General features: G+C 35.2%; 1 protein-coding gene across 2 annotated transcripts in view; it reads left to right on the forward strand.

The window, feature by feature from the left end:
- The first annotated feature begins 4,503 nt into the window (after positions 1 to 4,503).
- grin2cb (glutamate receptor, ionotropic, N-methyl D-aspartate 2Cb) overlaps positions 4,504 to 26,425 on the forward strand; it is a 30,752-nt gene continuing 8,830 nt past the window's right edge. Inside the window, exons 1-6 of one of the 2 annotated variants that reach the window (XM_083555848.1) lie at positions 4,504 to 4,754; positions 5,233 to 5,457; positions 14,735 to 15,161; positions 18,249 to 18,844; positions 19,896 to 20,010; positions 23,899 to 24,110. In XM_083555848.1, the coding sequence (XP_083411974.1) occupies positions 14,751 to 15,161; positions 18,249 to 18,844; positions 19,896 to 20,010; positions 23,899 to 24,110 (1,334 nt within the window). In that variant the 5' untranslated portion in view covers positions 4,504 to 4,754; positions 5,233 to 5,457; positions 14,735 to 14,750. Of the gene's footprint in view, positions 5,458 to 14,734; positions 15,162 to 18,248; positions 18,845 to 19,895; positions 20,011 to 23,898; positions 24,111 to 26,425 lie in introns of both variants that reach the window. The other variant, XM_083555847.1, reaches the window with a different exon arrangement.

Below are 26,425 nucleotides of genomic sequence, written 5' to 3' on the forward strand. Positions count from 1 at the left end.
GGGTTAAAACCAGAAAACGTATAAAAAAAAACACATGGGACACATATTGTCAGTAACCAGAGTTCAGGTGTGGTGAAGTGTAGTGGATATTTGCTCCACACTTCACCACACGCTACACAGAAACATTCATTTACACGCTATTTAATTGTATGCAGCTGACTATTATATTTGCACTTTGACCATGATATTATAATACTATAATATTTCTCTAAATCACTTATTTATTATTCAACACATACATTAATCACTTGGAATGGCCCCTTATTTTTTTCAAAGGTAAACCTTGAGTTTAATTGACTAAAAACTTTACTAAGCTTTATGTTGCCTAATTTATTCAAGTTTCCAAATAATCCATTTGCAAACTTTTATGGCTCCCATTGAACAAAAACAGCAGTCTTCCAGATGTTACTCCTGGAAATTTGGCTGTGGGATTAACCCTAATTAATTTGATTTTTCTCCACAAAGCCATTTTCTAATAATAGCTACCATTTACAGCAGCAAAATATCTGTCATAATACACTGCAGTATTTGTATACTTACAGAATATTTTTCTCTTTGTCTCTTACAAGTCCATCTGATGTACTAAGTCAGGCAGCTGTTTCCTGGGGTTTGCTGCTCTCTACTGCTGAGAGACCTGACAGACTGACAGACACAACCTTAGCCATGTGAGAACACCAGACCACATCAAAGCTCCTTCCGAAGACTTTTCCATGTGACTACAACTGCACTCAAAAGACCCAGGACTTACATAATAGTGCCATTGCATCTGGATATACATAATACCTTGTTCTGAAAACTCTGCAATATACATTATTTTAATGTGACTGTATTGTAACTTGTAATGCAAGTTAAATGCATTTAACTTCAGCAAAGTGCTTGATTTTATTACTGAATCCGATTGTAAGAAAATGTATAAAAGCCGACCCAAAACTTTTAAAGTTTTTACATGTATTGAGAAATATGAAATCATACTGATTTGATCACTAGAAAAAGGACGACATATAATTAAAGCAATAGGTGATTCATCCAGAGTGTATTCCTACATTATGACCAATGTTCCCAAAGACAGGCTCCAGATCTACAGCAACCATAACCAGCATGAACCTGGTACTGAAGACAAATAAATGAATTAATGAATGCATTTCTTATAGTTCAACGCAAATAAACAGCAGTGCTATGTGTGAGCTGGACGGCACTGAATTAGTCATTACATGTGATATAGAAATGGCCACCAGCTATATTCCAGTAACCCATCAGTTAAACACTATCATTATCATTATTGATTGCCTACTGTTCTCCTTTCAATTTGATTGATTATAATGTTCTTAATCTGACAAACATGTAACTGTGTAACTTTGCATCTTTTAGTTTGGCACGAAATAAAATGTGGACACGGTGGTAAACACGCTGCTTCTCTAATGCAACTGATGATTCATGGCTTATATTAGTTCATTAGTTAAATAAAGGATTACAGTCACAAATCCAATAAAGTGTTTATTAGCTTATCATTTAAAAAACAATATTAGAGTATATGTCTGGAAGAGTAGAATGGAATAATATTTTTGGGAAATTAGTGCAATAGAGGCAAAATAGGACTTTTATGTAACATGTGAATGTGATTCATGCAAGGCTGGGAGCGTTGTATTGTAATAGATGTTCAAAGAAGCAAGACATTAGCTCTTGCACCTGTCAGCATGTCATCACCTGGCCTGATCAAAAATATCTCAACTTGTTTTTAGCTTTCGTTAAAATAAATGTGCAGCAAACAAAGCACTACAGACAATTTTTAGACTTTTCTTTGAATACAAGATAGAGATTGAAACAGGGGAATGGGGGCTGTTCAAATAAGAAAAAAAGAGGATCACACTTATTGTGAACGACATTACTAAGAGTAATCCCTTAGCTGAGCTGTAACAGAGGAGTACAAGATATTACAGTTTTTACCAATTGCTTACACACAAAATCATTTCATGTCACACGATTTTTTAAACCTCTCACTCAAAGTGCAAAACTACATGTCAAATCTCCAAAACCATAAGCTATTTCTCAGCCTTTGACTCAGTTTTCAATTGCATAAAACACTTTGTTCTAAACACTACACACAATTCTCTACCTAAAACACAAAGATCTACCAGAAAGTAACTTGCATTCCTTTTCCAAACACAACCGATCAAAATGCTACACTTAGTCACCAGGTCACAGACACATCTGCAAACACTAATTGCTTAATTGATCACTAACCAATCACTGCCTTACTTTACAGTAGTATAGATAGGCCTATAAATAGGTCAAAGATCAGATTACCTGTTTTCAACAGTGGTTGCTAACAATGAACAGAGAGCAAGAGGAGGAGGAGGAAAAGGAAGGGGAAGAGGAAGAAGAGGACGAGGGCAAATAAGAGAAGGATAGAGAGCCATCTCTGATGAGATTAGGGCAACACTTGTTGATCATGTAATCAACCATGGTTTGACCATGAGAGAGGCTGGACTGAGAGTCCAGCCCAACTTGAGTCGATTTCCAGTGGCACCCATAATTCAAACCTTCAGAAATGGGAACAGGTATGCAACTATGTAATGACTATTTTAGCATTATAGTAATGTACTGTAAAATACGTATGACTGCATAGTATTGCATAAACATTTGTAACTCTAAGCCCTCCATTTACTACACTGCATTGAATGGATGCCCATGTAATTTGTCATTTATTTATGTGGATGAAGTTGGCTTCAACCTCACCAAAACCAGGCGCCGTGGACGAAATGTAATAGGACAGAGTTCAATTACCAATGTCCCTGGACAGCGTGGGGGTAATATAACCATGTGTGCTGACATCATTCAAAACGGGGTCCTCCATCACAATGCCACACTGGGTACATAAAACACCGGCCATATACTCACTTTTCTGGATGCAATTCACACAATGCTTGTCCCTGATCCAAATCAGGTGCCTGCTAGGTTTGTGCCTATATGGGACAATGTTAGTTTTCACCGGGATGTTCTGGTGCAAAACTGGTTTGCCACCCTTTTACAATTTGTAGTTTTGTACCTACCCCCATATTCACCTTTTCTAAATCCCATAGAGGAATTCTTCTCAGCCTGGTGCTGGAAAGTGTATGATCGACAACCCTTGGCCCACATGCCACTTCTCCAGGCAATGGAGGACGAATGTGGGGACATAGAGAAAACGTAGTTTGTGATGTGGACGAGTATTGTGGCCAGACTCGGAGAAGAGATGAAGCTTAGCACTGGGGACTGCACCCCCCCTCCCCCGTGCCAATACCTGGACCGGGACCCCACACACAATTTACGGTATTCTACCGTAAGGAATATACCTTTGGTTTTTGTTTATTGTTATGTTGTATGCTAATGTATACAACAGTAATTTTTGGCCTAATACATATTTTCTGTTTCTACATTGCATTGGCATTTCCGGTGTACTTGTTAGCAGGTTACTTTCACTGTAGAACATATTGAAATGTAAATATAAGTCTATAAAAGACCAAAGAGCTTTAGATTTAAAACAGCAGTGTTTACATGGTATATCCAGAAATGTATTATTATTAAAGAGGTGTTTTCCATTTGATGCAAATGCTTTCATTCTGACACGTGTTTATGGCATTTTGAATGCAGTGTTGCATTTTGAAGGAGATGTGAGCTATTTTGCATTTTGTGTGTGCAGTTTTGAGAATTGTGTGTAGAGTTTTGAAAAAAGGAGACTTGGTTTTGAAAACGTGTGTAAACAATTGGTAAAAACTGTAAAGCACTAAGCATTGTTCTTTTTCTAATTTCATCACAGACATGTAAAAAAACTTTTTTTCGCATGATATTTTCTCAATTATTCAAACTCCCTTAATTTATAGTGAATTTTTATATATACCTTTTATATGTGGCAATGCAATGTCTAGATATTTTCAAGGTAAAGTTTGTAGTATGTCTAAATGTGTGTGTGTGTGTGTGTGTGTGTGTGTGCGTTTGTGTGTGTGTGTGTGTGTGTGTGTGTGTGCGTGCGTGCGTGTGGGTGTGTGCGTGTGTGTGTTTGTGTGTGTGTGCGTGTGTGTGTGTGTGTGTGTGCGTGCGTGCGTGCCTGCGTGTGTGTGTGCGCGTGTATGTGGTGAGATTGGTAAAAAGGGATTAAGGAGAAAATCCACAAAATGGAAGACCTGGAGAAAAACCTTCATACTCATCACAGAAAATGGAAAGAAAGGGGAAAAATGAGAGGGGCTCAAATTCCAAAACTTCAGAAATCAGAGAGGTGTGAGTGGAAAAAAATATCACTGCATGTAATAAACTAAATCAGAGAAGGTGTAAAAATGGGGAATCAGTGATGTGTATAGAATCAGTGATAGTGAGGGGCTCAGGTAGTGAGAGAGATGGAAAGAGGGGGGAAGAGTGTGTGGTAGTGAGGAGAGAGCATGGGAGGGAGAGGAGGAGGATAAATCCGTACAGCAAGATTATCAGGGCTCAGAAGCTGTTGCATCGCATGGAGAGCAGCAAGTGCCTGAACATCTCTGACATGCCACTGAAGCACGGAAGCAGGACAAGGACAGAAAACTCTACGCCTATTTCTTTATTCATGCTTTTCAATCATCACTGCCTCATTGGATCTGAATTGAGGAACTGGAGCTGCAGCTTACAGGGAAAAAGTCACAGCTAAATAATTAAATCCATTTCTGTGTAACCAACTTTATGGAATTTGGACTTCTGGACTTCTGCCTTAATTATCAGAAAAAACAGCAGCAGCTGGAATAGAAGAGGTCAGACATCACACCATTTCTCTTTTTTTTCATCATCTTTGTCAATTATCAGCTGTTTCATGTTGTCGTCCTTTCAAAAGTCTCTGTATTTTAGCATTATTTTTTAACAATCTGAAATTCAGTATAAACATAAAATTTGTGCAAAATTTGGCAATTTAATTAACACCAATCATACAAATCAAGACCCTAAAATCTGTTTGGCAAAAGCTAATCAAATGTTCTTTATAAATATTTAGCTTTTTCTCTCAGACATATCCGCATTCACACACAGTCCTGGCAGGGAATCTCCATTCTCAACTCGGCTCACCTCTCCACCTGCACTCACATCTTTTCCTAGGCAGAAATCACAACTGCAATCCTCTAGATACCTCTCGCTGCCATCACGAGGCAGTCAAGCTGCCAACATCTGCCTTTCTGCTTCTACTGGGACGCTCATCTCTCCAAAACTCCTCCTTTCTTTTTTTTTTGTCTTCACCAGACACAACTTTTGTCTTAATGCCAAGGATCTCTGCCCCTGCAAGGTCCTCTGCTTGTACATCAGTGAACTCACTAAAAGCTAAAAGAAAAAAAGAGTGACAGAGAGAAAGGGATCAACAAAAAAAAGAGACAAAAGAGGACGGGAGGAATATAGGGGAACCCTAGACACCTGCAGTGAAAGTACGCACTGCTCGAGGTCAGGCGCGGATGCATCCAGCCAGTGCAGGTAAGCAAACTCACTCCTTCTGTATATGCCCTTTTCTGTTTCTGAGTCATGGATTTTAACTCAGATCTCTATTTTGGATGCATTGGTTGATGCTCCCGAGTCGCTGCTGTACCTGCTGTTTGCACAGAGAGACTGTGTTTTTGCATTTCAAAGGTGATGTCTGTGTAGGGGGGACTTATAGTGTGGTAACAGGTGTGCTGCTCGCTGTCAGCTTGTAGTAATAGTGTTCCTAGAAAGAGGGAAATGCAATGCAGACAGCAGACGTGCTATAAATGGTATGTTATACACCCAGGCTTGTAACATACATTAGCAATAATATTTATTTTGAAACTTGATATCCAATATTTTAATTTCTATCAATGCTAATGCTGACAGACTATTCATAGGTATAGGTCTTTCAGTGCAAGCAATGTTTTCACATGTAAAGCATGTATGGTGAACAGAAATATATTGTATAACTATATGCATGTCTTTAATATTTGACTAAGTATTGGTTACAGTTCACTGTATTATGTTAAGTAATGCATTTAGGAAGGAGAGCAGAGTTAAAAATTGCACAAAATGTGTTTCTTTAAAGCAATTATTCTTATTACTATTATGACGTGCTAAAGATATAATCCAAATATAGGTTTGATAATCATTGCATTCATTGCAAATGCAGTCTATCAAATCAGACAAGGTCACAGTGGAGAAAGCTGCATGGTTTATGAATCTGATAACGAATTTAGGATTTATTATATTTATATGGGGAATCTTATAGCTTGAGCTTGACATATACATATGACTACATACAGTTTATGCAATAGCCTGTGAATCTTTATGCTATTGTACATGTGTTTGTTCTCCTCTGTGTAACCTTGAAAATTATGTGTGCATCGTTGTCCATTGTTGTATATATGGATTTCATGTACCTGTTTTAACCAATCTTACAATAAATTTAAATAAACTATAAACAAAACAACTTTTTATTATGTACGTAGCTATAAAAGTAACCACGAGCACCAAATGTGCAACCCTTCCTAACTTTTTTCCTAAGGCTTGGCTCATGCAATTGATTACTAATTTGTAGTTGTAAGACCATGCTCTACACCTGAGAAAAAGAAACAGCATCAACAATTTATAGTTTAATTTGCATGCAGACATGTTTATAGGGAGTCTAATGCATCAGTTAATGTCTGCTTATGTTCACACTGCTAAGTAGGTAATAAATGAAGATTACAACTCCATTACTAATGTTGAAACCCATCTTGACTTTTCTATTTAGATAGAAATGTAATTACTAACATGTCAGGTTTATGGTTTTTTGAAGCAGACCTTGTGGAGCTGTTTTCATAGGCTCTTTCATATGATCAGAAAAAAAATGTGGATACATGAATGTTAGTTTTTTTTTTACTGTCTAGCATACTGAACACTCGATAATCAGAGTTGCTAATGTGTAAATAATCTGCACGTTTCATGATAAGCGTAGATTATATTATAAATTAACACACAAACTGAGTGTGTGCTGGTTGGTATACTTTCACTGAGTGGTTAAGGAGAACAAAGTGCTTATGTTTGACATGACTTTTGTGACCTTGATATTAAAGGAATGTTATCTCAGTCTTTTTAGCTTTAACTATGATTGCAGCCCAACAGCATGCAATATCTCATAGCCTATGCAAAGCAGGCAAATAATATGCAGCAACATAAAATCGCATCACCACCCAATAGGGATAAGCATAGCTTAAATAAAAACCTGCCAAGCATACTATACTGTTGTGTGTTACTCCAAGTCATATACATAGAAGAATTCATTAAAAAGCTTTACCAAGAGCTGCAAATTGTGTAATTAATTTCAGCTGCCATTATCCTTATTGTAAACACATGAATCAAACTGCAATGTGGGATGCAACAAGAGGCTAAATTGATTGAGAAATATGTTGCCGATCGAATCAGAGAGATGCTAATGTGTTGCTACTTTAGCATTTTATGTCCATAAGCATCACTTATCTCATAATACAACCGAATTCCAGAAATATTGCGATGTTTTTTTAATTGGATAAAATAAAAACAAAGTATTTTAAATCACATGAGCCAATATTTTATTCACAATAGAACGTAGAGAATGTTTAAACTGTGAAATCTGACACTTTTATGCACTAAATGAGCTCATTTAAAATGTAAAGCCTGCTACAGGTTTCAAAAAAGTTGGCACAGGGGCCACAAAGGGCTCAAAAAGCCAGAAATTTTGTGAATTGACATCAGGTCTGTAACACGATTCGCTATAAAAGGAACGTCTTAGAGAAGCAGAGTCTCTCAGAAGTAACAATGTCCAGAGGCTCTCCAATCTGTGAACGAGTGCGTAAAAAGAATGTGGAATACTTTAAAAACAACGTTCCTTAACGTCAAATTGCAAAGGCTTTGACAATCTTATAATCTACAGAACATAACATGATGAAAAGATGTAGAAAGACTGGAGAAATATAGAATGCTCCCCTGAAGATGACGTCTATTTCAGGGAAAGCCTTGTGTATTTCAGCAGGACACAAGCTGCAACCACAACCACATACTGCAGCTATTACAACAGCATGGCTTTATAGGAGAATAGTACGGGTGCTTAATTGACCTGCCTGCAGTCCATTTTTCATCTATAGAGAACATTTGGCGCATCATTAAACAAAAAATACTCCAAAGACGACCACAAACTCTTCAGCAGTTGAAAACCTATATCAGGCCAGAATGGGACCAAATTCCAACAGCAAAACTCCACAAACTCATAACCTCAATGCCCAGACATCTTTAAACTGTTTTGACAATAAAAGTTACACCATGGTAAACATGCCCTTGTGCCAAGTTTTTTGAGACCTGTTGCAGGCATCAAATTTAAAATTTTGAAATAATTTTGTGCTTAAAAGTGTAAAGTTTCTCAGTTTAAACATTTGTTATGTTCTCTATGTTCTATTGTAAATAAAATATTGGCTCATGGGGTTTGAAAATCTTTTAACATTTCTGGAAAGACCATTATGGGCTCGTTACTGCAGTATCCATCCACATCTGTTCTCATTACTCAAACCTCCATTGCTGTGTGCCTTGTAACTTCTTTTGGCTAATTTTGCTTATTTGCACTTGATAATTATGGACACTGTCAATATAGTCAAACATAGAGACTTTTGGGTTACCTATGCTCATATGATTATTTTAGAAGTTGGAAGAAAAGGTGTTGTTCTCACCTCAGGACAATGGAGTCTCCTGAGGCTATTGAAGGCAATGTCCACTCAGTCCACTTTACTCCATTTAGATATATGTATATGTACCCTATCACACTTAAAGTAATTTACAGTCCACCTAGAAGTCAAAACTAACACTAAAAATTATAATTTAGCCTGTGAAATATCACAGAAATATTAAAATCAACAGCAGGGCTATTACTATCTAAAGGTATAAAATTACATTACAAAAAACCCACAAAGTATTATGTGTTGGGATTTTTTTTTTTTTAAATGATCAATCAAACCACTGCTGTCCTGATAAAGAGTTATGGTTTGATTAATAATGATGGTTTCATTATTTATATGTTCATGCACACACATGAAGGTGTTTGGAGCTACTATGTTGAATCAGATGTCATTAGAGCAGCTGTCATTCCACAGCTGAAGTTTGTCATAAATATGTTATTTCCAGTATTTTTCAACTGGGATTAAAATATGTGATGAATCATTTTGCTGAATTGCACTATACATGTACATAAGTTAAGTTTTCACATCTGACAGCAGCACTGTACTAGATCTTTTTTCAACAGCTTCAAACATCTGTGGTGTTAATGTGGTAATCAGAGAAAAAGGGAGAAGCTCAACGGCAGAGAAGAGAAGTGAAAATGTATTTATGCTCTGTAGAGCAGACATGTTGAAGTGCTGAAAGGATGTATGCAAATATAATTTATACCGTTTTTAGTGAGTAGATTTGAGTGTAATAGGAGAGCATGTCTAAGTAGTTTCATTTCCAGAAGGTTATTCTGCTCTGTTGCTTCTGGCTTTCTTATAGCGATATAAATCTAATTCCATATTTATGTAAAGCTGCTAGTCAATAGACAGTATCTTTTGTTAAACCTGTTTACAATGTAATTATTATGTATTGGAACTAAATTACCTACACTATAACCATTTAGTGTATACTGTATATAACCTTTTAATATATGTAGTTTTTTTTTGTTTGTTTAATTAATTATTTTATTTATTTATTTATTTATTGCATTCTACTGCCCCACTAATACCAGACATGAGGGGGCAAAAGAACTTGTTTCATGTTTTTTTAATTATTATTCTATGATGGTTTAATTAAGGAAACAAATGCTCTATCTCTGATGCTCATTTTGAAGAGGACCTGTGATCAAACACATTTAAGTGTTTGAAAAAGGATCAGAGGAGTTCAAATGATGGACATGAGAAGATCTCCAGCACATCCAACATGCTGCAATGTGAATATATTAACACCATTCACAGCTTATATGCTATTGCTGCCATCAAAGGAGGGCTGCAGGTGTTTCACTGATTTACTCTGGGAAACTGTGCAGAAAAATAAACAAATTAATAAACAAATGGTACATTGAGTAACAAATCACCACATCTTTTACTCATTTTAAAGTCAGTGCTACTTACTGCAAAAAACGAATACTCTATCGGGAAAAAAAAAGAAAAAACAAATCAGTTCTTGAATGTAAATATAATGACAATAAATGTACTATAAGTTTATATACCGGAAACAAAGTCCTTGTATGCACAGGTATACTTTGCCTGTAAAGCTGATTCTAAATTCTTATAATGCCTATATATTTTTGCCCAAATAATTTTTTTTGTCTTGTTTAATTGGCAGAATTATCTCCCAACAACACTAGAACTAGAATAATCTAAAATCATTAATTTGAATTATCTAAAAATTCAAAGGTGCAGGCTGAATAATAATCATATGATTAATAAATAATATATTTTGTGGTGTTATCAATGTTAGTCTCTTGTACTGATATACATACAAATATTTATAGAATAAGAATATAGCTATACATTCGGTGGCTCAGAAAATTAGAAAAGCTCAGAAAAGTTACTAACCCTAACCCTTTTTTTTTTTTTTATGTTCCTGGGATATCTCATGCATTTACCTTTTATACCTTTGGTATGTAATTTTCTGTAACACACTGTGTGATGAGGCAAGAAACAGGTGCATGTTATTCATTGTGACCAATCCAAAAGTCATAGTCATGGTTTGATATAAGAGTCAAAACCCCTGCAGCCAATGTAAAAAAAAAGAATAATCATTATTCAAAAACAGAGATAGGCAAAGTATATGCCCAGAAATGCACCAAGACCCCGGGCAAGACTTTCATTTGAGTAATAGAAGCATTTAAATAAAACAAGTTAAAATAACTTCAAAAAAGAATCAGTGACAAAATGCAGGTGAACATGTTGGTAAAGACCAATGACAAGATGAAGTGGAGACATTAAAAAAGCAAATAGCTATAGCAAACAAAACAACAAAGACAAATACATTTCTGATACTTTTACATAGAAATGTTCATGTACTGTATCTTTTACACTTGACTTAATAAACTATTTACAACCCATTTACATACTTTAAATCATTTCTTTAGGTATGTTGTATCCACATTTTCATTTTAAATACAGATATTAAAGGCACAAACGATATACATTGAAGGTGTCAGTTTAGTACATTGTTCTGAGAGTATACTGCTGGGAGGATATGCAAAAGAATAAACCATAAAAGTGGGACTGGAAAAAAAATCTAATCATCCTCCTTATTTCCTAGAAAAAGGGAACAGCTAGATAAATGAAACAATGAATTCTATTATATGTGACGCATACTGTATAGTAGCTCAGCATGGCTTTAAACTCATTTCGGTTTACAAAGCAAAATCATGTTTTTTTCTGCCAGTTTCTTTTTGTCTATTGATTGGGAAAGTCAATTTTCGTAGTTAGATAGGAATAAGTCATGATGCTTTGAACGTTATAAAATCTCCTAACTTTATGAATTATTTATTTAACAATCCCTGTGCTTTTGTGTGTTTTTATCATATGTTCTTTCTTAGGCAAAGATTATACATATAGTAGAATATTTTGCATTGTCTCCATAACGTAAGTAAGGATTCATGTTTCCACAATCAGTATACCAACGAAAATGTGATAATTTAATGAAAATGAGGGTGTATAAATACCCTACCTAGGATTCCTCTTGGCAAGCACTGATTTGCTTTGAGCCTCATTTAGATGGACACTATGTCATCCTATCTGCCTAGCCATCTGTTGCATCCGAACTGGATACTTCTTATGATCTCCAATTAAACAAGGAGTTGTTTTTTTATCATTGAGTCTAAACATTCTATTGAGTGAACTACAGATTAGCAACAGATATTTATCAATCACTGTAATTTAGATGAGTATTGTAGCTGCTCTGATTGCTTAAATGGGTGTATGGTCGCACATGTAAAATGCTGGCATGGATTGATGGGAATAACCTTTACGCTTCTAAATCAGGTTTATCTCATTATGCTGTAATGCTGTTTGGCTTCATACTTAAAAAAAGCAGCAGCTTTCTGTAATGCACACAGCTTTGTGCTGTGTGTGTGAATCAGTTCCCTTTTTTTTGGAACCTGATCAGAGCTCTGAAAGACAGGGCCAACATGTTGTGGGACACACAGTGCATAATGGCCAGTTTGGTCATTTGTAATTAATGAGTTAGCATCAGCCATGGCCCAATCTGGTGGTATGAACGCCTCAAAAACTGATATTTTAAATGCAGGGATATAATGTTAAGCTTAAATTTAAGTTTATATGTGGTGTGGGGCAGGAATGCAGTTCTAAATATAGCTTTAATATCACTGTACTTTGTATCTGCTACAGTAAATAAGGTGTATTAGCTGAATACTCTATACCACAGTAATAGTTAATTCGTACGCTAGGGATATGGAGCTCTGTAGATATTATGTTCTATGTTGCTTTGTATGGATCATGTGTGCAATTTTTAATAATGCTAATTCATTGTAATAATTTAATTATGAACTTTGTGTGACATGCATAAACCCTTTAGGACAGATTTATTTATATCAATATTACTATGTATAAAAATGTCTAACTGTTTTTGCAAGTGTAATAAATGTTTGTGAAATTAGGCTCTGTTATAATTTTCTCAATTGATGATGATGATGTGATTGAAAAGTTTAATAGGAAAATTGTGACATTTATTTATTTCTAAAAACTGTTCTAAAAACACGATATTACAATCACAGCACCAGAAATGATGAATAGATTATGAATATGTATCCACTGACCACTTGTGATCAGATTGATTTCATACATCAAAGGCTTTCAGGCAGATTGTTTTGCATTGCTCTCTGGGACACATTAAGGCACATTTGTATTCACACTATAAATGTGATTATGGACATATATGTGCCAGAACACCTCTGAATTTGGTTTGAGTTAACTGATCACAATTGACACAGTTCACACTTGTACGTACTTGTGATCCAGTCACCCAGAATGATGTTAATGCCAGGTCTAGGAGAGGCTATGGGCTCTATTCTTTATAGATTTCAAATATATTGGAATTTGTACTTTGACTTATAGTGATCACAGTCTCTGGGATAAATTTTTCTAAATATAGGACTGGTCTGAGTTTATAAAAATAATGTTTTTGTTGTCTATTCTTTTCACATGCACACAATTTGAGAAGGTATTGCTTCATCTTGAAAACTCAAATCAATGAAGCACTAATGCAAAGATAATGGCAACTTAGTAAATTAAAGATTTGGCCTCACAACTATTTGATGGTTTCCTTTCTCAGGCTTTGACACTTATTTGCTCTTGATCTTGACTTGGTCTCGATTCCATTAAGAATCAATCCTAACCCGATCTCAGCTAGGCTTGATCTATCTTGGACTTGACAATGGCAGTCTTGATTGCAGTATTAACACAAAGAAAAAAAAAGAAAAAATTACAACAAAATCACAAATGTAAGCTTCATGACAGCTTATACTTGTTGAAATTAGTTTTTAACAGTACTAACACTGCTCCTAAGAAAAGTGATCTCATTGACATCACATAATTTGGACCCATACTGATTGTAGAAATGAAGCTATAAGTTTATCCAGATCCACTGAGCACTGGTAAGGTTTTTCATATATATTTTTTAGTATTTATCACATCATGCATCAAACATAATCCTGTTTATCCTTTGTGCAGTCTTTTGAAATATTGGATGTCCTAAATCCTGAAATGAGGATATCTATCCTCAAGGATGTGTGCTCACATGCTTGCATGTACCCTGGGGACCATATATTGTTATCAGATAATATATAAAGGAGAAAAGCAGAGTGTCAGGGTATCTGTGGTAAAATAATCTAACAATGACAATGATTAGTGATTTATAAGAATCTTCAAACAACACCATTAGCAGCACACCTGTCACTGTTTTGGAGTCTATCCAGTACTGGTAGACTCTCATTACCATTTTCAGACATAAACAAATTCATTTAAACACAAAAAAGCAATACATTTATTTGTTCTCACAAATGTCCCTAGGTCAATGCAGCATGCAGATCGAAATGTTCACACATTGTATTGAACACTAATATTATAGGTTATCTATTGTATAAGCAGATCTCTCATTTAAAATGTTATATTTCAAATTTATGGCCTGCCATAATATTAGTTATTGAATTGTTAGTTTTATAAGAAACCTATTAAAAATAATATTATGCAGTATTATATAATACATTAAGTATACTGAGTCTCTGTCTGGTCATTTTATCATTACGGCCATTACAGTGTCACATTATTTTTGTTTTGGAAAATATAAAAGTCTATAGTATATCACAGAATTTCACACACACGCACACAACAACAGCTGTTTTATGTTGTGCTTCTCTCTTTAAGTGACTGGCACCTTCAGTGTGTTAGTCGAGTCAAATAGTGGACACTGGGAAGTGTTAACAGAGCACAGTTTGCTGTGACCTCCTGACAGTGCGCTCAGTGTATTTCTTCTTTATATTGCAAAACTACCTGTTGTGTGTCAGAATTACTTAGATACACACACAACCAACATGCTGAGAGCAAAGCAGTGGTGTAGTCAGGACCAAACACACATTGTATACAAATACACAGCGTGTACTCAATATACTTTGTACTGGACACATGCAAAGAGAGTGTACAGGAAAAATCTTAGGTATTGAATTATTTTAGCTTGTATTTTGTTGCATGTATTTATTTCTCTGTTTTCTTTGTTTTTGTAGGCTGTAGGTGCCTGAAATGGCCATTCATCAGGGGTGTTTGAGTCTCTCTCTCCAGCTCCTCCTGTTGTTTACTCTCATGCCACACTACCAGGCTCGTCCTTTTTTTGGGCCCCCTACAGTTAATGTAGCAGTTGTGTTTAGCAGCTCCGGTCACCAGATTGAAATAAAGGGCCGCCTCAGCCGGGAGAACTTTCTGGACCTGCCACTGGATGTAAACCCCATCACTGTGTTAGTAAATGATACAAGCCCAAGTGCACTGCTTACACGCCTCTGTCAAACCATGGCTGCTGAGAGCCTCCATGGTGTGGTGTTCGAGGATGATGTTGACTCAGAGGCTATAGCTCAGATTCTAGACTTTCTTTCTTCCCAGACGTCCATACCTATAGTTGGCATCAATGGAGGATCTGCCTTAGTCATTCCTGAAAAGGTAAATTGACATATCTAGCGTAAGCCTACACAATAGATCGGCTATTTATATACTGTATAAAGGCAATAAATGCCTGGGTGCACGGTGATTATGGTGTGCAAACTTTTGCTTTTGTAAATGTTAGATGTTATTGAAATTTGTGTTTATTATTCAGAGATGTGTAAGTAACCCACTACTGCAATATGTTCCATAAGTGACACAGGGTTTTAGACCTACAATTAATTTCTTTCAAATAATAGAGATAATTGAGGTGATCAATTGTAATGTTAATTTTATCTAAAATTAGCATCAGTGCCTTTAATAATAATGTGGATTCCAATCATTTGAAGCTCATATTAAAAGGCTTGAGACCTGACTGAAGAAAACCTTGCTACCTAACAGTAATAAGATGTGAGCTTAATTCTTGAAGTAGAATAGAACACTGTATCCTTAAAGTAGACTAATCTGGGTTGATATATTACTGCAAAAGACTGCATTCAAATGAACTCTTTACAGATATGAACAAAAATGTTTAATCAGCTAGCAACATAACACACACTAAGGGTCAAATAATGTTAAATATCATGTGTTCCTAGTTGCACCTGTAAAGCAGATCAGAATCTTATACAGACAGGTACAAACTTTGTTTAATTACAATACAACTTCACACATTTAAAAGGATTAAAGCGATGCCTATTTATTCATATTTAAATTTGCAGTACTATTTTCCAGTAGAATCAGTGAGGCCTCAAAATAAATATATTATAAATTTTATAAGCATGCAAGAACGTGTCAGTGTCCCACCATATTTTATGATTGATAAAGAAAAGAAAGTGTTTTACAAATTAACATCTTACACAACATATAATTTCTTGCAGTGATTACTAGATAGATGGTGTTGAATGTTTAGGGTTGAATACAAAGACTACAGTTTGCTCTTTATTTATTGCTAATTAAATAATAAATAAATGAAGTGCAAGATAATTAAACAGAAAGACACATAACATCCTTCATATCATGATGGTACTGGAAATTGTTTTAATTGAAAAAAAAAAAAAAAAAAAAAAAGCTGATTCTGCTCGCCTTCCAACAAGCTAAGAAAAAGTAGAGCTTTTGTTATACATTTTTTATGCATGTTAAATACCAGCAGATGAGTTTTGACTTTTTTATTGCATCTTTTTCTATTCCTGTATTCGATATGCAATTACATGCTCTTTCCACTTCTCCCAATAACTTTGTAATTATTTGCCATAAAATCTTCATTTAATACAAAAGGGCTGTATTTTTTTATAGTAAAGGAGTAAAACAGTAAAGAGAAAAACAGAGTCAAAAATAGACCACATACAGTATAGCTGTACCTCTACATAGTTATACCACTTAAATGTACAGTACCTTGCAAAGACTGTGTGAAAAATATTACTATACTCCAAATATCTTTTAAATGTAGTGTCACTATTAGGATCTTATAAGCTTATTCAGTTAAATTAATTAACACAAAAAAAAATTTTATTATTACTTTTGCATAGAAAATGTATGCTGTACAATGCAATAAATCCTAATTCAAGGTATTAAAGGAAAATTCCCAAGATTGTGTCATATACTCACCAAGGATAAAATGTCAGTCAATTATCAGTATCCTGTTGCTTGAAAAAAACATCTGCAATGAGATTCTCCTTTTAAGTTCTCAACTAATACAAAGTGTATAGTATATGCTCATAACAGGAACTGAAAGACCAATAAATTGAGCACATGTATGACATGCACTCATCGAGAAGATATTCTGTTTTGAATTAATAGCGCTTAATTTATGAGCCTGAATAGTAAAACAGAGTGATCCCCATTTAAATATCTCCGTCATGGTAGATATGCAGGAACAAGCCTATTACTTTCGATTCAATTAATTGGATGCATCTGGGTGTCAGGCCCTAGAGGGGTGGACCTAGGTGATCTTTTTCTCCTTCTTAAAATAAAGTAAAGTTACACTGAAATGTAAGAGTAAGTCCCAGAGCTCTCATCAGCTAGAGCCCTTCTCATTCCCATAGAAAGCCTACTTTAGGCAAGCTATAGAAGTTACCTGAAGGACACTGGATCAGCATATATGGGTTTGAGCAAGCTCCTGTCAGATAGGAGTCTTGGGAAAATGTCTCCCAGCTCCTGACAAGACGAGACCTTTCCACTCATTTTTCTCAGATCAGAGCTTAATTGGGCATTTCCATCTCCCTCCTGTATTTTCAGCCACCTTGGAAAGGCTCCTTGCAGAATAGTGCACAAAGACATCTTCTAATTTGACAGAATTAAAAGGCAAGAAGAATGTGTACTTGTGTAATTTGTGAATAATTTTGCTATACATTCATGACTACTGTATATAACAGCACAAACTTTAAACCGATATTAAAACTAAATTGTCAAGAAATGAAAAGAAATATTATTAAAAGTTGGACAATAAATCATGATTGTGGATTGTGGCAAATGTACAGCTGAATCAATATTCCAGCAATTTATCTTTGTATTGAGGATCCACTCCCCTACACACCAGAAAAAGTGCTCAAGGTCAACTTTTCAGAGTGACTCATGGATACACGTTGATAGTTAGAAGAAAATTCAAATGTGCCTCCCCACAATGGGATCCACTTAGTTTCCTTTGTGCTGTTTTAAGGCATAATTTCTAAAGCAAACAGGTGCCTAAATGATACCTGTCATTTCATTCATTCCTAAATTGTTCATAAATTTTTTTCTTAAGCAAAAGCAAAAATGTATACTTTACATCAGATTTTGTCATAACAATTTAGGGCATCTCTTATCTTGTCCTTACTCGTGTTAATAGAAAAACAATTCAAAGTAGAAAATTATTTTCAGAACATGCATTATTTTCAGCTGTTCATTACTTAATGGCATAGTTTGAATTTCCAATTGTATTGTTTGTTGTTCAATAAAAAAATATGACAGAAAAGAAATATTCCAAACAAACAATTTTCACATATTAACAATTATGTCATAGTTTATAGTCTTTGACTAAACTGTAACCACTCTTTTACACAACTCGTTTATTGTAGTTTACAGAAGTGCTTAAAAAATATCGGCATGTCTTTTTCAACACTTTTCTTCCAGGCTGAAGGTTCGACTTTCCTCCAGATGGGAGCTTCCATTGAGCAGCAGATCAATACTATGTTCAAAGTGATGGAGGAATACAACTGGGGAAGCTTTGTAGTAGTAACCAGCCTTCATCCAGGCTATGAAAACTTTGTGGACTACATCCGCTCCTTCACTGACTCCAGTTACTTTCTTTGGGAGCTGCAGGATGTGCTGAGCTTCGAGATGTCAGTGGGTGCCAATGACATCCGCTCACGTCGGCTGCTCCAACAAATGGATGCTCAGGTGTATCTGGTGTACTGCTCACACGATGAGGCTCAGTACCTATTTAGAATGGCATCTGATGTGGGGCTCTTAGGACCAGGCTACATTTGGGTCATCCCCAGTCTAGCAGTTGGAAACCCAGAGGCCTCACCTCCAGACAGTTTTCCGATTGGGGTCATTAGCATTATTTCAGATCACTGGAGGAAAACTCTCCGCCAGAGGGTGAGGGAAGGAGTGGCCGTGGTGGTCCAGGGAGTATACAGTTTCCACAAACATAGAGGATTTGTTCCTGAAGCTCACAGTCAATGTAACAGTTCTGCAAAATCCTATGAACACCATTTACTTTTTAGGTGAGATTTCAACATTTCCTTACCTACTGGTTATGGAGAACTCTTAACTAAATTACATTAATCTTTTATATATATATATATATATATATATATATATATATATATATATATATATATATATATATATATATATATATATATATATATATATATAGTGTGTGTGTGTGTTTTATATGCAGAAATGTGTTAGATACAGATATAGAAATTTTATATATAAACTTATAATAACTGTAGTCCTTCTTTGCCCTATATCATTATGCCCTCTTCTTGACTTCTTTTTTTCTTATTATATCAGAAAATCTTTTGTATGCAACTATTCTGTATATACCAAGAAGTTTAAATAGGCTTAGAAAAAAAGGATCTATTGTAAGTAAACATGGAGATGCCATTCATTCTAAATATTCTACAGGCAAAAATGAAAGATCACAGGTGTTTTTTGATCAGTCTTCTTCTTTCTAATGAGATTCAGAGATTTCCTAGTTAAATCAGTTTTTCACCTGGGAACAGCTGACCTCATTAAAGCCTGCTTCAAATACTTCCCCAGACCGTCTGTGATCAAGAGTTTCAGAGGCACACTGAAGACTTTTTCATTGATTATATTCTAGCATTGGGCTTTTGAGGTTTAATTGCTCATAGCAATAGATAGGGATCCATCTATTTAGCAATTAAATAGTAAAATCTAATGCATGGTTAAGTCCTTTGTCTGTTGGTGCAATATTTTCAGAAAATTCTAATGTGTCCATTTGAACAAAGCAACTGTAAAGGGCATTTATGAAATGGGCAAGTCAAATGTTCTTTAATGCATCTGAAGTAAACATCAGTTTTACATATTCTAATATTTCATTTTTATATTTATTGTTCTTTTATAGTTTGTGCTAGGTACTTAATAAGTTTATTATTATACATTTTCAATATATTTGTTAAAAAAAAATTTGTACTTGATATATCAGTTTCAGGACTGCCAAACATGAAAAAAATTAATTCTTCTAATGATGTGTCTGACTAATGCAAAAAAAGTATTGAAAAAAAATTTTTTTTTTTTTTTTTATAGACATATGCTAAATGTTACATGGGAGCACCGAGACTTGTCTTTTAATGCTCATGGCTATCTCACAAATCCCTCCATGGTGATCATTGCTTTAGACCAAGAGAAACTCTGGGACAAGGTAAGGTAAAAATTTTTATTTTCATTTAAAGGTTTTATGGGTCAGACCTTGGTGAGATTCAGTGGATGAATTGTCTCTCAAATAAAATTGGTCAAAACCAAAAAAAAAAGAATTTCCAACAAGTGACAAAAAGAACTTTAAGAATGACAATATATTCAGAATTGAACAAATAATAAGAAAAGATTAAAGTATGATTATAATAATAGAAGGGAACCATGAAAGAAACCATGTGTTTTAAAACCACTTGTATGTTCCACAGAACTGTGTAATTAATGGAAATTTGTAATTGTACAAAGAATTTTGTTTTTGGGAAAACTGTATAAGATAATTATAATTTTGAAAAAAAAGAAAATGCAACCAAAAACATGTTAAATCATTAGAGAATGTTTTGCTGCCTCAGGAACTGTTTGCTGTACATATGTACCATCATTAAAGGGAGCAGTGATTTACACAGTAGGTCATCTAGGAAATTATACAGCAGGATGTCTGTCTGCGATCCAAAAATATGTTCGGTCAAGCAGACAGTAGATTATTTTCAAATCAAACACATAGAAAAATAACTGAAACTTAGAATAAAGACATTTTGTATTCTATATATTTAAATTGCCTCTGACTACTGCATATAACCAACCAGTAGCTATGAGAAGTATTGTTAGTTATGATTCCATGTACTTCATACCTGTGAATGGGGTCATATCACAGTTTAGGTGCAATTCCTGCAGAAATTCAGATGAGTTAATACTAAGGGCAATAAATTACACCTGTTAGAAGTTGAATACAACTATAATTATTCTTATATTGTTATACACAAATCATTTGTCACTGTCAGCGACAGCAGATGATGCAATTACAGTTTGTTGTCTAAAACAATTTTTTTGCCCTCATTTAGTCAGACCCCCAGGGCTATGGTTCTTTCTGATGACATGAGACATGTGGAGAGTGGCTGGCAGTGTGCTAACGCCACCTGACTGCAGAAGCAGATGTGCATATAAATAGGTCAATCAGAGCCTCCTTGAGGTGAATGAGAGGATAAAATAATACGAATGAGCACATTGTTAAACACAGACCACAAAGACAAGATAAATATACTTTCTAGATCAGCAGCATGGGGTTAGAAAAGAGTCATGTCTGCTGCCTTACAACTTAGCTCTATCTGTATTGCTTGTTTTCCTATCAACAATTTAGTGCTACTTCTGTCACTCATGCTGCACTATTTTAAAGTGCCAGCCAAAAGACATCCCAGAGAGTGTAGATATCTACTGTGTTTGGGGATCTTTGGCAACTATGTCTTACTGATTGAACTTTTTAGCATTTCCTGTTAATGAACAGAAGCTGCCACTTTTATGCTTTTTTGTTAAATTGTTATGTGTCTCATTCATTCATTCATTCATTCATTTTCTCCCGCTTATCCGTAATTCGGGTTGCAAAGGGCAGCAGTTTAAGCAGGCCCCCACCTTCGACTGCTGCACAATCCTTACAGCACCGTCCCTTACGGTCCCTCCTGCAGGTGGTGAGCCCACGGGAAGTTATGTGTCTCATTAGGACAAAAAAAAAGAATTAAATACAGTAAATTCAGAACCCATCCAGAGTACCTTTGATGCACATGCATCTTCTCACACTCATTCGTAAAATTTAGAAAAGCCAATCCTTCCGTATGTTTTTGAAAGGAATAAGAAAACCGGAGAACCAAGTGGAACCTCAGATACAATAACTTTGAAGCTCTGAGGCAGGTTGTATTACCTGCTGAATCACCATGTCACCCACATGACTTTAAATAAATATGTACAAATAGATAGTTTTAGATACTGCCATTAAATTCTTGGACATAATACAGTAGCTGTTTACTCTTCAGAGATTTGGAGTGCTGATCATTGAGAGTGTGTCTATGCCAAAGTAGTGCATTGGCTCTTTTAGAATTTATAAAAAAAAACAAAAAAAAAACATAAATTGTACTATTTACTGTGACAGGAGTAGATTCATCATTCACAGCACAAGGTAAATTACTTTTCTACATTTCTTTTCTACAATCTACATTTCTATACAGATTACAGACTAGACTTCTATACAGACCAGATTCTGTTTCCATCAAAAACCTGTCTTCCCAAATAATGTAAATTAAAATTACATTACTTTATTCATCTTTGGCACCTGTAAAGTTACCTCATGAGTAACAACCAAGACTCTGCATGGTTAAATCACATCTGTCTACTTAATCTATTCTTGTTTGAAAAGAATAGCATTGTACCTTTATTTACAATGTCCATCCACCAAGTGGTGATTATTAATGGTTCAAAAGACAGAGCCATTGTTATCATGCAGCAGGCCTGTCTCATTACCCACACCTCAAAGCCACAATATTGGATTTGTTTGCTTTGCTGATTTTGTGAATAATACCTCAATAAATCCCCTTTGCCTAAGCTTATCATCCTTGTTAATCATGAACAAACATAGAATACAATGATGTGGACTATCACCAATCTGATTTCAGTTCCTGTTTCTGCATTCAGATCACCAGAACAATAGCAGATGGTTAAGAATTTATTAGAGCCGTGATTATATTGTAGGTCTACATGACCTTATATAACCCATTTAGTGGCAGCTGAGATAATATTGCAGGAAAGTTTATAAAGGCTTATAAACAGATATATATCATATAAGCTACATACATGCATTGTTGTTGTTGCCATAATATTATGGGATGAATTATGTTTGAATGTCATGACAACCTACAAATTTAGGATTAGAAGTAATACATAATTCAGTTATTACTGGGTCAGGGAATTGGCATTGCTTTTCAAGACAATCATATAAATTACAGGTTATTAAGACTACATGGGAAGCCTGGCTTTATGTTAAATTTGAAAATGGTAAATTGGCAATGGAATGTTTGCCAGAGTGTCTATATTATTTAACAATTTTGATCAAACTCAAAACCCAAAATTCTTTTGGAGGCCAGCACAGCTTTTGAAGCTTCCAACAGAGCTAAGAGACACCCTGCTGTACGTGATAAGATGATTTTGGAAAAGTCTCTTGACGCTTGTTCTTATGGGGAGAGAATAACACTCACTCAAAAATCATAGAACAAAATGATTACTTAAGCAGTCCTGATATAGTAAAACTGACTTGTCTGAATAAATGATAATCTGCTACAACAATCAACTGATTAAACTTCTTATTTAAATAGCTACATGAAGCACACTTTATTTTTAGTGCCAGATAAAAAAAAAAGAGCTGTATTTCTGTGTACTTGGAAAGCTTGTGTAAATGCTGTGTAACAGCATTTCAAGGAGCAGTCCAACTGTTTACTTTCCATATATTGTTTTCTCTTCTGTTGTACTTATGTTAGAACTCAGCAACTATTTATTTCTTTCAGTCTTTTTCCTTTTTTTTTTATAAATATGCTTATTTAGGCTAGGGAGGTCTTTCATAGCTTCACAGCAGGAGACTTAAGGTCACCTAATAGTTTTGTTACACAGAAAGCCAAAGAAGTGTGCTTTGTGTGGATTTTATCCTGTAGATTCCAGTGGCAGTTATTTCTTTAAAGGAATGCTTCTTCCAGTTTAGGGAAGAACCTGAATCTTGGATTAAAAGAGCACAATATAATTTTTATGTTTTATTGCTAGTTATTTGTCATTAGGATGACTGACAGAATTGCACTACCTGAATGTATCATACTGAAGAGCAAATTATTTATTCAGCATGAAACTGATGTGCACTACCTGTGGGGAGTAAACGTTTAATTGAATTATGGGATGTCTTTTCTTTATTACTGCTGCCACTCACCTGCAGAACTTCAGTGCCCTTTTAGTCATCTCTTTTCTCTCCCTTACAGTGGCATCCCAAAGCTTTAAAGTGAAGTCACTTATTTTTCATTTTGTGTTTTCACAGGTAGGGAGATATGAAGCGGGAATACTGCACATGCGCTACCCAGTTTGGCCTCGCTATGGCAGCTTCCTGGAGCCTGTGTCTGATAACCGTCACTTGACAGTTGCCACGCTGGAAGAGAGACCCTTTGTCATCGTGGAGAGTGTTGATCCAAGCACAGGGACATGTGTTAGGAACACTGTGCCCTGTCGTCGGCAGGCTAACAGGACTGAAGTGTAAGCCAGTAGACTTTTTTCTTTCAAAATCAAATCAAATCAAATTTTATTTGTCACTTACACAAATTTTATTTGTTACATTCACTTTTGATGTTGTGTGATATTATGTATTGTTTGCCTTTCAGTGTGACTTTGAAAACAAAAAGCAGCTGTATAAAACAAGGTGATTTAAAAAGCAGGATGTTTTAGGTGAAGAGATAGAAATAACATACACTGCAGTTAAAAAATTGACAATTTAAGTTTTTATACTGTATATCCAACTATGATTGAATGATTTCATAATTGAAATTTTTTATGCATGTATCAGGTGCATCATCAGCTGCAGTGGATGCTTTCTAACATGTTATAAAATACATCTATATTGTCTATTGTCATCTATATTAAAGTTTAATTTAATCTAATCTAATCTAATTATGAATGCAGGGTTACCAATAAATATTCAAACGTTATAGATGTGGCTCTCTGAAGAATTTGAATTTATACCACAGTGATGATGAATTCTCGAATCTGATTGTTTAAAAGTTGTTGATTAATTCCCTAAAACAGCACAGCTCTGACAGTAGTACTGAATCCTAACTCAAATAAATGTCTTTAGCACATTTCTCATCGTTAAGTACATTTGTTTTTTGCATTCAACAAAGAGAAAAGGTGACTAATTAAGTTTATAGCCACTATAATGTAAGAGAAAACAGAACAAATTTGTTTCACAGACAAAACATGAAATGTCATTACTCAATAAATAAAAATACTTTGGCAAATTACACAATTGTATTGTATCAGAGGTATAAAACACTCTGCAATGATGTTTTTAGTAAAATTATAAACTATATTGTGTTAATGCCCTTTTCACTTTGCCTCATGGTTTACTTGTTATGTATTATCTCAGATGAAACAAAATATCTGAAGCTAAATGCCACATATTCATTAGGTTCAATCTAAGCTGACAGTGGGGTCCAAAGTCTGAGCCTGAATGATGTGTCTAGTTTGCATTCTTTCTAATCAAATACAACAATTTTTATTATCGATTGTACTTGAAGGAAATGTGGAATCTTTAAAATATTTACATAATTATAGTTTCTTAGTATTTTGTTATATACATTTTTTGCTTTAACCTCCTAAGACCTGAGCTTTGGTTTGGCTTGCATTTTAGATTTCTTCCAGTTATTTAGGGTTAGGAAGAACCAATAATTATAATAACCATATATTTTCTTTGAACATGAAGCTCTTCATGGAAAAATGATGGTGGTGTGCGTTTTAAACTGATATGGACCCAACAAGCAGGCATGAATGAAATCAAAATAGTAGTGTTGGTGTTGCCCAGCTCACATGGCAATAAAAGGTGGATCAATGAATTGTGCAGAGGCAGTAAAGTGAAACACATAGTGAGTGCGGAGCACCTTGTATCCTGAGGGAATAGAGGATAGTTTCATTATGACAGCATGCTGAGGAGAGAACATGTTAATAAATCAGTGAAGGGAATAATCACCCCTCAGGGAAGATGGGATGCCCAAGAGGGGCGTGGTGATAAATAACAGTAATGATGAAATCAGTGCCCTGGGCTGTCACAAATCTCCATATTAAATTACATTACTGGTTGGAAAGTCTTGGCACCTTTAGCCATATATTAAAGTGAATTCCATAATTATATATCATTTCATCTGCTTTCTACCTGCGGAAACACAGTCAACAGTCTCTTAAAACTATTAAATGAGTTTAAGATATTGTAATGTACCACAATTGATTGTGGTATAAATGTTGAAACCGCATTCAGTAAACAATGTTTTGCCTGTATGCACTGAATATTTTTGTTCACTAGTGTGCTAGCTGTTTTAGCACATTGTTGCTGATCCTTTAACCATGTTAAACAAGCTCATAATGGCAGAAGAGATATATCTCCAAGCAATTTATTTTGAAACAGAAAAAGTAAGAAGTATGTGTGCACATGCCCACTAAAGAAACCAATGAACTCAGACCTCAATTTTCTCCTTATACTGCTTACAGTGACCTCACTCCTTCAACATAAGCGCTTCGGGTGTCTATAGTATGTGTGTGAGCTCACATTGATTAAAGAATCTGGCTACAATTCACAGCCCACTTAACCCAAAATCTCTAGTGCAACATTCAGCTACTAGAGACTGGGTAGCAGGGGACAAGCTTGTTTATGTTCTGCCTGGGTTGCTTGCACACGGAGACTTTCATCTTCACATCAACACTTCATTTGTTTTCCTTTGTTTTGCTTGGCGTCCACCTGTCCTTGTCTCTTCCGCTACAGCAGCAGGTGGGAGGTCTGGTGAAGAGTAGAGGTGATGCACTAT

This window comes from Silurus aristotelis (assembly GCF_946808225.1).
Source record: "Silurus aristotelis genome assembly, chromosome: 12".
NCBI classification, from domain to species: domain Eukaryota; kingdom Metazoa; phylum Chordata; class Actinopteri; order Siluriformes; family Siluridae; genus Silurus; species Silurus aristotelis.